The 18,510-nt window shown below is 38.4% G+C and overlaps 1 protein-coding gene across 1 annotated transcript in view; it reads right to left on the reverse strand.

The window, feature by feature from the left end:
* The window catches only part of LOC117925608 (cyclic nucleotide-gated ion channel 17-like), a 65,192-nt gene extending 47,114 nt beyond the window's left edge, over window positions 1-18,078 (reverse strand). Inside the window, exons 1-2 of the mRNA XM_034844672.1 lie at window positions 17,899-18,078; window positions 16,661-17,219 (exon numbers count right to left, since the gene is read on the reverse strand). Coding sequence (XP_034700563.1) covers window positions 16,661-17,219; window positions 17,899-17,927 — 588 coding nt within the window. The 5' untranslated portion in view covers window positions 17,928-18,078. The remainder of the gene's footprint in view (window positions 1-16,660; window positions 17,220-17,898) is intronic.
* Window positions 18,079-18,510: the final 432 nt, after the last annotated feature.

Below are 18,510 nucleotides of genomic sequence, written 5' to 3' on the forward strand. Positions count from 1 at the left end.
GAATGTCTTCCTCAATGGTGTTTTAGAAGAATAAGTGTACATGGAAATTCCTTAAGGTCTTGAGACTAAGACAAACATTAACAAAGTCTATAGAATAAAAAAATCCCTATATTGTTTGATCGTTTCACCAAGGTCGTAAAGAGGTTTGATTACTCCCAGTATTAGCCTGACCACACTCTATTTGTAAAATACACTGCTGTGGGAAGAACTATCATTATCATTGTTTATGTAGATGACATAATCCTAACTGGAGATCACAAAGAAGAAATAGGCAAGCTCAACAGTTTTCTTGCCCATGAGTTTGAAATTAAAGACTTGGGGATCGCAAATATTTTCTTAGGATGGAAATTGCTAGATCAAAAATGGGTATTACAATCTCCCAATGTAAGTATGTCCTAAACTAGCTAAAGGAGATTAGGATTCTTAGGTGTAAACCTGTAGACACACCTATGGACTACACTACTAAACTAGGAACAGTCAAAGGAAGTGCTTTAGTGGATAAAGGGAGAAATCAAAGGCTTGTGGGAAAACTCATTTATCTCTCTCATACAAGACCAGACATAGCTTTTTCAATCAACATGGTTAGCCAATTTACGAACAATCCAACTAAGGAACGTATGAAAGTTGTGTATTGTATTCTAAGATATCTCAAAATGACTACAAGAAAGGAAGGAACTCTATTTCAAAAGAACACAAAAGAGAAACATTGAAATTTTTTTAGATACAGACTAGGCTAGCTCTATAACTGTTCGAAAATCAACTTCAGGATATTGCACCTATGTATGAGAGAATTTGATTGTTTGGCGGAGCAAGAAACAATCTGTTGTAACTCAAAGCGGTGTAGAAGCAGAATTTAGAGTTATGGCATATGGAATCTCTAAAGGAATGTACTTAAAGAGACTCCCAAACAGCTGAAAATTTCAGTAGAAGATTCTATGAATATGTTTTGTGACAATCAAGCTGTCATAAGTATCGCTAAGGAACCGGTTCATCATGATCAAACAAACCATGTGGAAATAGATCATCAGTTTATTAACAAAAAGATAGAAGAAGGGACGATTTCATTGGTTTACACTCTAACAACTCTCCAAACAACAGACATTCTTATCAAGGCACTTTCTAGAACCAATTTTGAAGATTTGAGATCCAAGCTAGAAATGATCAACATTTACAACCCAGCTTGAGGGGAAGTGTGGAAATCCAGAAGGTATAGTTGTGCCACAATTGTGTTAGAACTACAGTTGTGCCATAGCTATGTTATATCTATAGCTATGTTAGAGCCACTATGATGTAGTTATTGCCTATTCTAATTTTATTTCTTTTATTTCCTGATTTTATGAGAGATTTTCTCCTAAAATCAAGGATAAGATTTTTCTTTTTCTAAGGTAGATGATCTCAATCATTCATGTATAAATATTTGTGCAAGAATCAATTTGATAGATGTGAGAAAGAATAAAAAAAAAGTTTTTTTTTCCTTCCTCAAATTTCTTCAAATTTAACTATTTATAATCATTTCATATGATCCCAAATACCTAATAAAAAGCCTTTCTCTCCCAAACCGAAGATAAATCAGCCATACGAGGATACAAAAGCTTGGGTTTAAAGGATGCAAATGCAAATTGAGACCAAGACTCAGAACTTTCCTTCCAAATTTCTTCATTTGTGGTTTTTTATTTTTTCCATCGATTTTGACTCAATTATCAATCTAGTATCGAGCATGACCAAGGCGGATACAACTTGGCCAAGCTGTACCGATCTCGACCAAGCATAGCATCCCTTAGGTTGCATGCATTTTGAAACCTCTTGCTTGGTTCTATATATTCCAAGACTTCATGCTTGGTTGCATGCATTCAGACACCTTATGCGTAGTTGCATGCATTTCAACACTTCATACTTGGTTGCGTGCATTTTGACACCTCATACTTGGTTGCATGCATTTCGACACCTCATACTTGATTGCATGGTAAAGGACAAGCAATATGGAAATTAAAAAAGGAAAACTTCAAAAATATTATTCTCTAAGGTTGTTACAACTTTCCACTCCTCAAATCTATCTAGGTCATCCTATTCTTTGTATCCCAAGAAATGGCAATTCTGACATGATATGACAACACAACTCAAAAACAACACTAGAGGGTTTGGGCTAAGTGTAATCATGTCCATATCATAATCATGTCAATCCATATGACATGTTTAATAAATGAATTGCGATCGTGTTTGACTTCTCAACTTGTTTAACCTATTTGCTTAATCATGTCAAAATAACTTGTTTATGACCCAACTTGTTTATGACCTGTTAAACTTGTTTACTCAATCATGTCAAATTGACTCATTTAAGACGCAACCTATTTTTTACTCATTTAACTCATATAAATTTATTAATTTTAAATATCATATAGTTAAAAAAATTAAATAACTAAATAAAATTTTATATATTTCATTATAAAGATTAAATAAAGCATAAAATAAAACAATAAGCAAGTGTAAAATTGAAAGTTTAATTTACCTTTAAATCATAAACATATTATAACTAAAATTAAACTTGAACATTAAAGCAACTAAAAAGTATTTAAAATAATGCATTTAGAAATTTAAAATTGGTTAACAGGTTTAATAGGTTTTAATCGTATTAACAGATTTAATGGATTAGAATCATCTTAAGGGTTTAATGGGTTGGAATTGTGTTAACAGGTTGAAATCATGTTAACCGGTTATCTAGGTCAATTCATATATAATCCAACTTAAACTATTTATCAAACAGATTAAATGGGTCATATCATGCCATCCATGTATTAAACAAGTCATATTTGTGTCAAGTCATTCTGACATAATAATTAAAATGGTTGTACATAGGTTTGAGTACGAAAGCGTATCCTTCGATGAAAGCCTAAGAGTAACAGTGCATTGTATGATTATATGTTACATTTCCATTTGCATTTTTTATTTAATTATCAAGGGGTGTATAAGTTGTATAGTCATATAAAATAAAATGTTTGGTTTAAGGTTGAATGTTTATTTCAATGTTTGAATGTCTAGGTGTTTATTTTAATGTTCTTGACCGTTGGTGCCTACCTATTTACCCCTTTGGGTGTAAGACACCTTACTAAGCAACATGGTTCCTTCTTAAAACTTTTAGATGCAAATGTTGCTAACCCGCGAGTGGATCAAGGAGGGTTCCAAAATGCCCTAAGAAGTTCAGGAGCAGCTTAGAGATTTTTAGTATTTACTTTGTCTAATTCTTGGACTTGTACCAGTTGGTTAATTAATTTAAGTATTTGAAATTTAAATATACTTCAAATAGTTGTGAATGAACTATTGAAACTTTTGTTCCAGACTTACGATAGAGACTTTGTTGATTTTTCTCAAGTTGGAGTTTAATAATATTAATAAGTTAGTGAAATGAATCCTTAGTTCAAAGAATGTTTATTTAATTTAAATTATGATTTATTTCAAAGAAAAAAAAATTCAAGGAGCTCAGGTTGACTGCCAACGTGGATTAGGAGTAAACCTTAAGGTCAAACTTTTGACTTGTGGTCACGCGTCGAGTTCTAGGTCACCTAGAATTTAGGTTGTGACTGTGTGGTATTAGAGCCAAGGTTGCAATAATACCTTGGGGGCAATATTTATGTGTGTATTATTATGTTCATACTTTTATTTATGTGATTATTTATTTAATCAATTATTTATAAGTTCATTTATTTATTGCTCTTTACTTGTGTTTGAAAACCTTGGTATGATGCTTGTTGTAGTAAGACATGATACCGTACTAACTATGATGGAATATATGTCCTCTATAGTTATACGAAAAAAAAAATGGAATAAATATTAAATTTACTAAATTGTTTCATTTGAATCTATTTTGCTCACCTTAAAGTGTGATTGGATTTGATCTGGTTTGGTATCTGAAATGATAGGAAGATCAAAAAGAGGGAGAATTGAGAGGGATGAGAAAATTGGTTTAGTTAGAGAGGAGCTAAGGTAAATAAGAAGTGAATTATGAGAAACTACACAATTGCTAAGAGGTCAGGGTTCAAGGAGATTAGGAGGTACCTAGGCCCAAGAAGATTCTGACCATTCTCACCCAACTAGGGTATTATGAGTCAAATGGAGGCGATTAAGAGATTCATAGTGATGCAACCCTCATCATTTGTTGGGGAACCAAATGCTAAGGTGGTAGAAAATTAGTTGAAGCGCATAAAGAAAATACTAGAGGGTTTAGATATCCTAGAAGAGAGAAGGGTCAGTTTGGTGGCGTAGATGTTGGTGGATAAAGTAGACTTTTGGTGGGAGACAATGAAAAGAATACATGGCACAGATGCAATGACTTAGGAGCAATTTGAGAGGATCTTTTTGGATAAATATTTTGGGGAAGTGGCTAAGCATGCCAAGAAGATGGAGTTTGAGCATCTCATCCAGGGGACCATGATAGTGTTGGAGTATAAGTCTCATTTTTTTGAATTGTCCAGATTTACTTTGGGCATGATCAGTGAGGAAGGAGAGAAGGCAAGGAAGTTCTAACAGGGATTGGGCCTGCTATTAGAAATAAGGTGGTTCCATTAGTTATAAGGTACTACTCTAAGCTAGTCAAAAGAGCCTGATTGGTTGAACAAGACATAGATGATACCAACCAAATTCGAGAGTAGAGAGGAGATACAAAGAGGAAGCAAGGAGCGAGAGAAAGCTCCTAAAGGAGACCTCAAAATCAACAACAGAGGCAACGAGACCAATAGTATGACGAACATCTACCATTTTGTATTGGAAGTGAACAAGGTGTTCAGAGGGCAACTACTAATAGAGCGTGTTATGGTTATGGAGCAGAAGACCATTTGTGGAGGGTCTAACCATTAAGGGGCGCATCTCAAACCCAGTTTCAACCTTAAAGAGACCCTTAGCAACAACCAACCCCACCATTTCAACCTCCTTAAGTTCGGTTGCCTTTACTATTAGGCACCTCGTTACCCCCAGCAATGCAAGGAACTAGGACAACTACTAGTAGTAGCCAAACTAGATAATCTCAAGGGTCAAGTGCTAAAGGCATAGGGAGACAAGCAGCAACTAGTGTTCTTACACTAAACCTAGCAGAATAGGAGCAATGTGGAAACGCTCACCTCTTCTTAAACTTTTTAAATGCAAATGTCGTTCCTAAGGACTCACAAGTGGACCAAGAATGACCCAGGAAGTTCAGCAGCAGCTTGGAGATTTTTAGCATTTGCTTTGTCTAATTTTTGGAATTGTACCAGTTGATCAATTGATTTAAATATTTGAAATCTGATTATACTTCGAATAGTTGTGAAAGAACTATTGAAACTTTTGTTCTAGACATGGGGTAGAGACTGTTAATTTTTCTCAAGTTAGACTTTAATTTATTAATAAGTTAGTGAAATGAATCTTCAGTTTAGAGAATTTTTATTTAATTTAAACTGTGATTTATTTCAAAGAAAAAAAAATTAGGGTGCTCAGGTTGACTACCGACTTAGATTAAGGGTAACCCTTAGGGTCAAACCTTTGACCTAGGATCATGGGTCAAGTTTTTGGGTCGCCCAAAATTTGGGTTGTGACTAAACAACTCATCAATTTTGCAAAAAACTCATGACTTGGATCTTCTATACAATTCCTAATACACCTAAGTCATGTATAATGCAAGTAATGCAGGTCTAAATGCTCAACATAGATAATGCATAAACAGGATATAGAAAGGATAACCGAAATCATAATATAAATAACAATGAATTTCATTTATTATTACATAATTTCATGCTTTTAATACCTCTATCCTAACACCTCTCTCTCCTTTAAATCCCATAAACCAATCTATTTCAAGGCCTTTTCTTGACTAGCTAAGAGATTCCCAATCGTCTTTTTTTTTTTTTTTTTCCTTTTTTTTTTTTATAAGTAAAATGGGTGTTGTATTAAAGAAAAGGTATACATGACGTATACATATGCGAAAACCAATAAGGGTGATAACACAACCGCACCCTATGGGGAACCTAACTAATCCACAAAATCTATCGAATAAGTAATGTTATCCTTCATGTACACTCTAACCCAATCCCAAAATAAGTACAAAAAAGAATTTTTTAAAGTTTGATCTAAGCATTCCTTATCCTCAAAACCATTTTCCTTTTCTTGGCAACCGAGACACCATTCCAACTTAGAAGCACCCCCCTCACGAAAGAATGCATCACCCACTGAATAGGAAAAAGAGCACAAACCAGCTGCCACAATGTACTTGCTTTCAAACAATGCAAAAGTAAACGATCTCCCATTTCCACTTCAGCCTTGCACATGTAGCACCTGTTTGGCATCCTCCAACCCTTCCTTCTAAGTTGATCCTGTGTCAAAATATTAGACCAAGTTGCCTCCCAAGCGAAGAAGCTAGCTCTAACAAGGGCCCAAGAGTTCCACATTGTACCATGAGGGAAAGGCTCCACTCTTCTACTTGCCAGAGAGGAGTGAAAGGACCGAACTGAAAATCACCATTCTTAGTCTTCAACCAAACCATGGCATCAAAAGTACCCGAAATGATGGAATAGTTATGCAACCTCCTGAATAAGGCATCTACCTCTTCTAACTCTCAATCCTTGAATTGTCTAATAAACCTCAGTCCCCAACTACCCCCATCCCAAACAACTACCACCCAAGCATCCTTAAAGGAAGTTATAACATAAAGACCCGAGAACTCATCCCTTAATGACATATCACCACACCATCTATCTTTCCAGAAGTAAACATGATTCCCTGAACCAACTTGAAGCCTTGTTTTATCTTTGAAGTCCTCCCAACCATCTCTAATTGCCTTTCATACTCTTACACCATACCTCTCTCCCACCTCCTTTGTGCACCACTCCCCTTCCTGAATCCCATACTTACCAACAACTACCCGTTTCCAAAGGGGGTTCTTTTCCATCACAAATCTCCAAGACCATTTACCCAAAAGTGCCTTATTAAAGAGAGGAAGGCTTTCAAAACCCAAACCCCCATTGTGCTTCTCCAAACACACAATCAACCAATTAACCAAATGAGGCTTTTTCTCCAACTCTCCTCCTCCCCATTGGAAATCTCTTTGAATTTTTTCCAATCTACCTGTCACTCTTTTAGGGATAACAAATAGGGACATAAAGTAAATGAACAAACTAGATAAAGTGCTCTTAATCAACATCTGTCTTCCACCTTTTGACAGATATTGTCTCTTCCACAAAGCAAACCTTTTTTAGAACCATTTCTCCACACCTTCCCATACCTTACTAGACTTGTAAGGAGCACCCAAGGGGAAGCCTAAGTGGATGGAAAAGAACCCACCTTGCAACCTAAAACCTTAGCAAACTCCTCCAAAGTTGGAACCTCCCCAATGGGAATCAATTCACTTTTCTCCAAATTAATCTTAAGATCTGAGCATGCCTCGAACCACATAAAAACCCAACTCAAGTACTCCAAGTTTTCCTTGCTTACCTCACAAAAAATGAGAATATCATTTGCAAAGAACAAATGGGATACCTCGACCCCCCGCATCATTCCTCCCTTTAACCCAGAAACCCTCAATAAAACCACCATCCTTTGCCTTTAAGATCAAACAGGAAAGGATCTCCATCACCAAAATAAACAAATAAGGAGACAAAGGATCTCCTTGTCTCAACCCTCTAAAGGAAGAAACCAGAAGGAGAGTCGTTGACCAAAACAGAGAAACGGACTGTAGAAATACACCATCTAATCCAAACCAATCACTTGGAGTCGAAACCCATTTTATCCATCACCGTTATAATACAGTTCTAGTTAACATGGTCATACGCCTTTTCTATATCTAGTTTGCATATCAAGCCTCTCAAGTTAGCTTTAAGTCTAGAATCTATGGCCTCATTAGCTATCAAAACTGCATCTAAGATTTGTCTTCCCCCCACAAAAGCATGCTTGAAATTCGAGACCAAAGAGCCCACCACCTTCTTGAGTCTATTAACTAGAACTTTGGCTAACAGTTTGTACAAACCCCCAACCAAGTTGATAGGCCTAAAATCCTTTAACTTTTTAGTCCCCCCTTTCTTAGGCACCAAAACAACAAAAGTAGCATTTAAACTTCTCTCAAAGTAACTCAACTCATAGAAATCACCAAAAAAACCCAAGACCTCATTGTTTACAACATCCCAACAGTCCTACCAAAATGCCAAAGTAAAACCATCCGAACCCGAAGCTTTATCTCCATTCAAGCTAGACAAGGTAGAGAAAACCTCCTCTTCAAAAAAAGGAACCTCCAAGATTGCTGAATCTGCATGCGACAAAGAATTAAACGCCAGTCCCTCTATGCTCGACCTCCACTCCCCTGTCTTAGAAAGCAATTGAAAAGCTCCTACCACCCCCTGTTTAATACTATTCTCCCCCTTAAGACAAACACCATTAGCCCTTAACTTTTCCAAAAAATTCCTCCTATGAGCGTTTGCCATTTTGTGGAAAAATCTAGTATTTTTATCCCCTTCTTTTAGCCATAGCTCTCTTGATTTCTGCCTCCAGAAAATCTCCTCTAACTTTGCCTATTTTTTAAACTCATCTACCACTCTCCTTTTCTCCATGAACTCCTCCACTATGAGGGCTCATTCTCTTTCCTTTGCATCCCACTGACCTAACTGCTCCAAAGCCTCAAGTTTTTTGGTGGACACATTCCCAAAAACCTTCTTGTTCCACACTTTAAGATCCTACTTCAAAATTTTGAGCTTACCCGCCTTAATATGATTGTGAGACCCCTAGACGCTATATCCCTCCCACCAACACCTTATAAAATTCTTGAAGCCTTCCTCCTTTAACTACATATTTTCAAATCTGAATGGGATCTTTCCATTTCTAATCCCTCCCTTGTCCAACAATATTGGTGCATGATCAGAGGTTGGGTTTGGCAGGATTTTCTGAACCAATCCACTGAACTGGTCTTCCCAATCATCAAATGCTAGGAAATGATCCAACTAAGAAGTTGAATTGTTGTTTATACCACCACACCATGTATACTCGCCACCAAAGAGGGTAAGGTCCTTAATGCCCAGCTCATCGATAACCTCTGAAAAACATCTCATTGTAACTAACATTCTCAAATAGCCCCTCCTTTCTTTCCCAAAAATCTTCCCTCTCCTCAAAGAGAACAAGTCCGTAAACACCCGAAAATATCCACACAAAACTACCCTCACAATTTCTAAATCGGCACGACATTGAGAAGGCACCTACCTCCATCTCAAGAAGCTCCAACACCCGCTTAATCCAAAACACTACAATTCCCCCTGCTTGACCTCTAGCATCCACTACTCCCCAGTCCAAACATCTGCCCACACCTAGGCTCCTCACCATTCTGGATGTTATCTGTTGAACCTTCGTTTCTTGAAGACATACAAGATCTGCCAAGTACAAGAGAATCAAAGATTTAACCACGCTACGCTTATTTCCCTCATTAATCCCTTTAACATTCCATGAAATAATCTAAAGCTTAATTGACTCACCCTAACTAAATCCCAAAAAATTATCCCCCCTCCTCTCCCACACCTCAAATAAGTCTTGTAACTGATTGAGCATTCCAATTTCCAAAGCTCCCTCTCCAACTTTGAACTGCACACCTTAGCCTTTTTGGTCCCCTGCCTTACTATCTTCCCTTTTATTCTTAGTTCCAATTTTTCCAAGAGACCTAAAATTTCCCCTTCATAACCATCCACTAGAAGCCCCAAAACTTTGCTAAAAGCCATTAATCTGCTAAAACTTCCTTGGAAACAAAGGATATCCCACCTTTGCACCTCTGGGGCACTTCCCTCCCCCATAACGTAAGCCTCTTCCTCCTCCCCAACCGAAAGACTCGATTCTATAGCTACGCAGTTTGAATGAAGATTTAACCTCAACCCATCCTTCCATTTCTCACATCTTCCACCATCGGCGAGTCCTCCCTATCCATCGACGACAGATCACCCAAGCAAATGAACCCTACCTCACGACGAGCCTCCATGATAGCTCCACAGAAAGGAGTAGAAGAGCGCCCCCCCCCCCCCCCCCCCCCCCCCCACTTTGGAAAAAGAGATAAGACATCGTATCTTGAAAACGCGTCACCTCCGACATCAAAACCTCGTCCACAGGTGAGAAAACCTCTCTCAACTGCCTCTCGCCAAGCACATCAATAGGGGACACCCCCCACTTAGGGCAAAGAAGATCCCCACTATTAAGAAGAAAAGAGGGTTGGCCCTTACACCCTTCTTTCTCCTCTGCATCTACTTGGATCAGGCCCAAAAGCCTCTCATGGGCCAAACTACTAGGGAGATCATCTTAAGCCCTTTTAAACGCTAAGGCTCTACTATCAACAGGCTGGCCTGTCCTCCCATAAACGGGTCGAACCCCCTCAACAAAAGGCCCAACCACCTCACTTTTGGACTCCTTAAACCCCAAGATGGGCTTGCTTTTACTTCCACAGGCCCCTGTAAAGCTGCTCCAGCTACAAACGACTGACCCTCTTCCCACACAACACCTACAAACTCTTGCTCTTGCACCTCCTGCTGCAACCTTCCCACAAAAGATACTAAAGGTATTGCCTCGTCCTACCAGGAAACAACACCTCTTCTGCTATGTTTAACCTCGCAAGCCCCATGCAACTCGCTTCGTGTGTATCACTACTCTTCTTCTCCTTCTCCTTCTACCTCTCAGTATGGGAGCCACCGGAGCTACCCAAGGAGGTATCTCCTATCGCAAATTCACCAAAAAATAGAGTTTTCCTACAACAACCTATAACCTCCCTAGTACCTTTCTTCCATTTGTTTTGATTAAAACTCGTGCCCATTGTAAATTTGTGCCCCTCGCGGTCTCCTCATCTACCCCCACATAACCCTCTCACGCATTGCCCACTCGCTTAAAGAAATCCCTATGCCACAGGCAAAGTGGGAGCCCTACAATCCTCACACAGTAGGCATTTGTTTGAGCTCTCTCACTGAGACAACCTATCGTTGGACGCCATCTTTACAGCTTAAGTGGTCTCTGCCTGAAGACACTCAAGCCTTCTTGTAACGCCCTCTCAGCCTCCCTTCCCAACTCAAATTCAAACAGAATCCATGACTCCCAAAGGAAATAACAACAAATTCCCTTTCAACCTCCAATGATACCTAGCCCAATCCTTCAAAGAGGATATCAATGGACCCTCCTCCATGTCTTCCCCCCATTTTCCTACCAAACAACGATTAAGATACTGCAATTTGTTAAATGAGTTAACTCCCCCAAACTGCAATCACACTGTTCAAGTAAGGGAAAAGCCCCCACAGGCCCTTGACTCTACCCATCTTTCACCTTAGATGCCTCAATCCTTCTTTCTCGACATTCTACTCCACAAACCCTCAACTTTTGAGCAAGAACATACGCCCCCCCTCTCGGCAATCCCTTCCCTCCTAAAAAATCAACATCAACACAAACCGCTACGCCTCCACGGAGAATACCAAACACAACAGGTATCTTCCCGCCTCATTGTTGCACAATTGGAGCTTATAGCTCCCTCCTCCTTCTACCCAAGAGTTTTTGAACTCCTTCAAACTCTCCTTTTGGCAACATTCTTCCACTCCTTCTAAGAGTAAGGACAGACCCCTCTCTCCAAATCTAATCCAGGTAGAAAAATTTCGACCCCTCTTTGTAATTACTCCAGATAACTTTCCTTTGGACAATTCCACCGAAATCTTGAAGGACTTGGACTCAATCCCAAACCAAGCCCTTCCTCCTACCTTCATTTTTTCTCCTCTCAGCATATTGCACTAAAACCTAACCTTGAAACAACCAAAAAATCAAGGCAGAAGCATCATCCTCAACAGCATGAACTTTGATGATATGGGGAGTAAGGAAGGGAGGAGTTTTTCCAGAGGTGTTTATCAACAAGAACACCGTTGCATTATTGAAATTGGCACCATTCTCAATCCAATCATCTCTTTGTTATGAGCTTTTTGGTCCTTCTCCAACGCTTTCAATTTCCAAGCCAACACATACCTAAAAGAGCCTATGACACTATAGCCCGTCCACCACACTTCAACTTGCTCTCTACAACTCTTTACTCTTAGCCACGTGTTTCTAACTTGAAGAGGGTTTTGCCCCTCATCATCCCATCTCCATCTAACCAAATTAGGGCATGATGAGAGACAAACTTGAGCAGAACACGTCGAAGAATAACACCAAAATGAGTCTCCCAATTTTCTAAAGTAAGGAACCAATCTAACCTCAATGTGAATTGATTATTTATGCCCTCAAACCAATTATAAGGCTCTCATATTAGACGCAAATCAAACAAATTCACCTCCTGAATCAACTTTAAGAATCACCTAAGAGTAGAAGATTGCCTAGAGCAATTCCTATTTTCCCCAAGGAATCTAACAATGTTGAATCCCCACTAACAAACCAAGGATCATTCCACAACCTTTAGTATCAACCAATGCAACCCAAAAGTCCTTGTATAGACCCTCAATTTTGTCCTTCGATACTTGCATTTATCTTAGGGGTGTCACATGCACTCATTTTTTTTCGTATGGCACTGCCATGGCCCCCTTTTGGGCTTGATCGGTTTTCGAGTCTTGTGTAGGTTCATCTGCGGTCCAATGTAGTGCGAGTGTGTAGTTCATTTTAGAGTGTTGTCATGGTCAATTCCCTAGTTGTTCACATCATGCTAAAGAAAGGAAGTAAGGTCTCCCCAAAACTTCAGTTCAGTTGGAGTTCATAGGAGCAGGTTCCAATACGGAACACTTGGGCTTGTTTCGATCATATCTCCCTCATCCGAACTCGGAATCACGCACCGTTTTTTTTTTTTTTTTTGTTGGATTCCTTATTCTTCAAGGAATATTGTATCAAAATTTGAGAATTTTTCTCAACCGATTCGTCAAGTTTTTTTGAGGTGGTCGACTGGTTGTCATTCGTCAAGTTTTTTTGAGGTGGTCAACCGGTTGGCAACTGGTCGACCAGTTCATCAAGGCTGCTGGTAAACGGCACTGTTTTTGGCTCTTTTGATGCCCTGTTTCTGGCTGGTTTGAGCCCGAGTGCTCCAAATAGGTTTGAGGAATAGTTTTAGGTCCGATTTGGGCCATTTTGTGGAGAGATTGTAACCCACGTTGAATCCATATGGATTATTGGTGAGTAAGGCATGTTAAAGTTATGAGGGGCAGCTGCCCGCCTTGGGAAAAGGAGAACTAAATGTGTTGGGGGGTTCCAAAGCTGAAGAGGTGGATTTCCAGAGCTAAAGGAGGAGAAAAAGAGGGAGAAAGAAAGTCTGAGAGGTTTTAGAAGAGAAGAAAAAGGAAGAGGGGGAAGAAAAAAAAAATCCTAAGAAAAAACATTGCAGAAAGGGAACTAAAAAAAACATAGGGGGGAAAATTCCTAAGAGTCTCTGAGGGTTTGGGTGACCTGGAGTAAAAGAGGAAGAAGGAAAAAAGAGAGGTCTGAGGGAAAAATTGGCAAAGGTTTTTAAAGAAAAACAGAGATAACGAGAAAGGAAAGAAAAAAAAATCTTGAGAAAAAAAGAGGAGAGGAATTTTTGTCTGCTTTGGAAAGAAGGAAAGGAAATCGTGATCACCGATCTTGAGCGGATTAGGCAGAAGAAGAATCAATCTCACTTGAAGCTAAGGAGCACCTCTCAAAGGCTAGTTCTTCAAGTATGTTTCTGGTTCCTCACAGAATTCTTGCTTGCATTCGGTTCCTCTTTCTGATCGTTCCAGAATGCTTAATGCTTTATTGATTGGTGTAGATGAAAAGGGCCACAAATTGTTATGTTGACTAACCTCTTATGCAGCGCTTGGCTGGGAACCTCAAGTATGCACTCTGATTTTGGCTTGTTGAGTGTATGTGCATGCTAAATACTAGGCCGGTCTATGTGATTCATGTCATTTGTTTAGTCCAAGGCTTGTTTGATCTTTGACCCATATGCTCCCATATACCCAATTCGTCAGTAAAGACCGAGTTCTGGGCCTAGAGGGGTGCTACCTCGCATGAAGTACCTTCCCAATATGTAACCTGATCCCCGGACCCAGAATCTAGTTTTCGTAAACCGCTTTTTCCTTACTAGAGTCATGCTGGGGTTTTTGTTCTTACTTAAATTTTCCCCATTTAAAAATTAAAATAAAAAGTAAGTGGCGACTCCAAACAAAATCGTTCCTCACTGGGACGAATTTTTCAAAACTCAAAAATCAGCTTTCCCTTTTACTTTTTAAAATAGCGAGTCGCGTCGGTCGGTGAATCGGGTGAGGGTCCACACCTTGTTCTCTTCCCTAAGAACAGGACCATACAACCTTGTAAAAAGCAAAATAAAATCATTCTTGCAACTCTTAAAACAACAAAAAATGGAGTAAACACACACCTCCATCTCAATGAGCTCTGGAACCCTACTATCCTAGCAAACAACTACTGCACCAACTACTCCCCTAGGTTTCACCACTCCACACTCTAAGAATTTGCCCACTCTAAGGCCCCTCAACAACTAAATTGTAATTTGCTGCACTTTAGGTTTCTTGTAGGCAAACCAAATCAGCTCTTTAAAACTTAATTAAGGATTTTATAATTTTATGTTTCTCTCCATCATTTTCCTTTTTTACATTCTAAAAAGAACCTTCAACTTCATTGACTAATAGAAACTAACTCTCACCCATTTTTACCTCTTCTCCTCTCCCTATCTGATGCCCCATTATAGTTAACTATGCACATCAACTTACTTAACTCTTTGTCCCCTCTCAACGGAGGATGATACTTCCTCTTACTTCTTAGGTTTGTACCTCTAATCTACATCGAGCCTCCTCATTTTTTTAAACAACTTCAAATTTTCATTTTCAAAAAACTCAATAAGCATACTTAAGAACTTGTTGAATTTCACCAACTTGCTTTCGTACCACTCAGCCTCTAAATCCACCCTTACTAGACCTTTATCAGATTAACCAACTACTTGTGCCACCTTTGACTCCCTTACACTTCTCACAACATTCTTCAGAAACTCCACCAAACTTATATCTAGAAAAACATCAATAGTCCCCCATCAATGATATGGTTCATCTCTAAAGGCCCTTCCACAATGTTCTCCCCACTATACGACTTCCCTAAACACCTTACAACATTAAGTCTTTCCAAAGAAGCAGGATAAGGAAATAAACCTGAAAACCTAGTCACTTCAACCAAAAAGGCCTCCTTTTTTACCAACGACAGCACCACCTCCCTCTAGTCAGAACCATGTTGCTCCCTTGAACAACCTTTGCCTACTTCAAAGAGCCTTTCTCTGCTTCTGATGGTAACTTAAATTCAAACAAAATGAGAGCACCTTCTAACCGAACCAAATGGATGTTCCCCTCCAATCTGCAACTATCCACTACCCACCTCCCTAAAGAAGGCAATTTTACGGTTAAATGTGGGAACTTTACCTATTGGCCCACAATGAAGGCTAAGAGAAAGATTTTTTTCAGAGGAGAGGAAATTGCCATCAATTCTTTTCCAGCTTTGATATCATGAAAACAAAAATAAAGTTTCTAAATAATTTGTTCTCATTGAATTAGAGGGATTACAAGGTAATATATACGCAAGCTGTATAGAAAATAAAATAGGAAACTAAATCAGTCTAACCCTAGAAATATATACAATACCTAAAATTACTACAAAATCTAAGACTTGCCTAAAATACATAATATGATATACATTCTAGACAGATCAGAGAAAATAAAATGAAAAATATAATTAGATTTGCACAGTCAACCATGTAATCTAACACAAAGAAAACAGTTTTGAGCAATCAAGCTAAGGCTTGATGATTTATTGGGCACTGAAATCTTGGCCTATAGTGAAAATGTGTCTATTGTTGACAGATAAATTGACCATTATTAACCCATGCAAAGCTCTTACTATTGAAACAATGGAAGTTTCTCTACTTTCTCCAAGTTTTAATGTGAAGGACCAATTTTGAATGAAGGACCATTTCTATGGAGCCTATGGGTACAAAGTAAAGTTGATCTAAGTCATAAAATCTCCAGGCTAGTCACCATCCCTAAAAGTGTGTGTCAGCAGTAATCAAAAAATGCTTCAAATGATGCACATTCAAGGCTCTGTCCTCACAGCTTAACTTGAACAGTCATGTATAAATGACTCAACACTACTCTAATTTTCGTAAGGGAATCTGCATAGGCTTAAACTCTAACAATTTTCTAGTTCCACTTCCACCTACATATCATTCTATGAATCTTTTAATGAATTCTACATTTTATTATTTTTAAATTTTTAAATATCTAATCATATTGAGGATTTCCTCACATATATTTTCAGAAGAAAAAAAAAACTAGGACATGTTTGCTATGCCATAATCATTTGATCCCATAGTTAGATCATGACTACCCTAAACTGAAAATAGATATCTCGGAGTCTTACTGCGGCCCATCAATACTCCAGCAGATATATATATATATATATATATATATATATATATATATATATATATATATATATATATATATATATAGCTATTATCATTCAAGAGATCCATTTCTATCCTTCAAATATAAGTTAATTTAGCCTCAAATTTAGTTTCTGTAGTGACCAAATTTAACAGACTTATATGTGGCATGACTGTATTTTCAATTATAATACACACACATACACAGAGCAATGTGTAAACAGTTGAAAAATGATACTTCCAAATGGAAATTTGATACTTCAAAATGATTACCTGAGGGAGAGGCAATGTTGCAACCAAATCAATGAAGAAATCAGACCTAATATACCTCTGGGCGATTTTCTTGGGATCCATCACAAGTTCACCCCTCCCAAACACCCGAGAGCTTGGGGCAACATAAGCTGTCCTGAACTTTATAATCATGTGCAACAGATAGAAAAAATCGGCAATAGTCCGAAAACATGTAACCACAATTCGCAAATTCAAGTCTGTCTTGATACACCAAGAGCCCTCATTCCCTCCCACGGCAGGCAAATAAAAATACAATGGATCAACAAAAAGTGCCACCAAGCACGAGACAATGAAGACTCGATTCCATTGTAAGACTAGCTCACTACCTGGGTCAAGTATTTGCTTGCGCCATGGCTCATGGTCTTCTGGAAACACCTTGGACCTCCCAAATTTAAGGGTTTCAGGTATCTTATTTCTGCTCCTGACCGCATTATGTGGTTTCAAGAAGGAAGATGAAACCTTGTCTATAGAAGATGACTTTCCTAGGAGTAATGGATCATTTTTCCCCCATTCTTGATGTTGATTTTCATCAGAATAAAACCTGCAAAGTGTGTTTTCAACAAATTATAACAAAATTCCAAAATTTCCATTCTGCTTGGAGAGAAAATATTTCCAAGAATATTCACCGTGTGAGAGGGAAAAAGAATATATGCGTGAAGAGATTGTATCTTATTTTTGGGAAATGAAGGGAAGAGACACCATAAGTTTTTCCCGACCTTTTCGAAATTGATGAAGCTTTGAAATTCTTTTGGTTAAAGAAAAAAAATTAGGAGAAGAGGATAAATGAAATTATAAATATTTTTTTATGCTATTTCGCCTATGAAAGGTGGAAAACTGAACTCAACAAAGCCAAACAGCCGAATCAGACAGAGTTAAGTGGAGAGCTGAGCGGTGTCCTAAACAGCAAAAAATAAAAAATAAAAGAACAATTTCAATTTATTTTCTTCTCCAACACTTTCGCAGGAACCAAAGCGAATCGATCTCTGTTTGGCAGCTGAGAAAACAAAAGAAAATAAAAGAAACCGAAAATTCGAGCATCACGGGGACTTCACTTTCGAAAACCTGAGTCTGAAGTAAGCCAATAGTAGCAGTAAGCTGAGTGGAATGAAAAGCTTTCGGTTTGCTTGGAATCCCCAAAAAAGGGGAGAAAAAAGAAATAGTTCCCTGCACAAGATAGACGGAAATATTCCCGGGAAGCAAACATGAAATAAAAGACATACCTCACTATCTTCTCCTTCTTCAACTCCATATAGAGCGCATTGGATGCATAAACTTAGTGGTAAAGAGCAGATGCAAAAGGGAAGTGAGGGTTTGGGGTCAGGGCCTGAGGGTGGGTGAGAGACTGGATGGTGTAGTCATGGAGATTGGATGCGCTGGGGGAGGGGGTGACCCTGCTTTAAAACTTAAAAAGTTAAAACCAAGCTACTAAAAAGTAAAGCAAATTAAAGGAGAAAATAATAAAACCAATTAAATGTATTACAGTATTAGAAAGAAAAGAACCCCACTCCACATGCGCCGGTTTGCTGGAGTTGGGCCCCACAATTGAGCTTTTGTGCCCAGGCCCTTGGAGTACTCCTGTAATTGTCTCCAAGATTCCGAGACAATATTGAATGTTGGAACTAGCCACCGTTCCATCTTATTCCAATTGAAATGATTAATCAACCTCTGATTTTGGAGGGATGCATCAATTCACACCTTGGATTAAATGCTTCATCCATCTTATTCTTTCTTCTACTTTTAGCTATCTTCACTTTTCCTTTTGAATTTTTATTTTCAAAATTACAAATTTTTAAAAGAATTTTTAAAATTATATTTATAACCTATTTTACTTT

The sequence above is a fragment of the Vitis riparia genome, chromosome 11, assembly GCF_004353265.1.
Source record: "Vitis riparia cultivar Riparia Gloire de Montpellier isolate 1030 chromosome 11, EGFV_Vit.rip_1.0, whole genome shotgun sequence".
Lineage (NCBI taxonomy): Eukaryota > Viridiplantae > Streptophyta > Magnoliopsida > Vitales > Vitaceae > Vitis > Vitis riparia.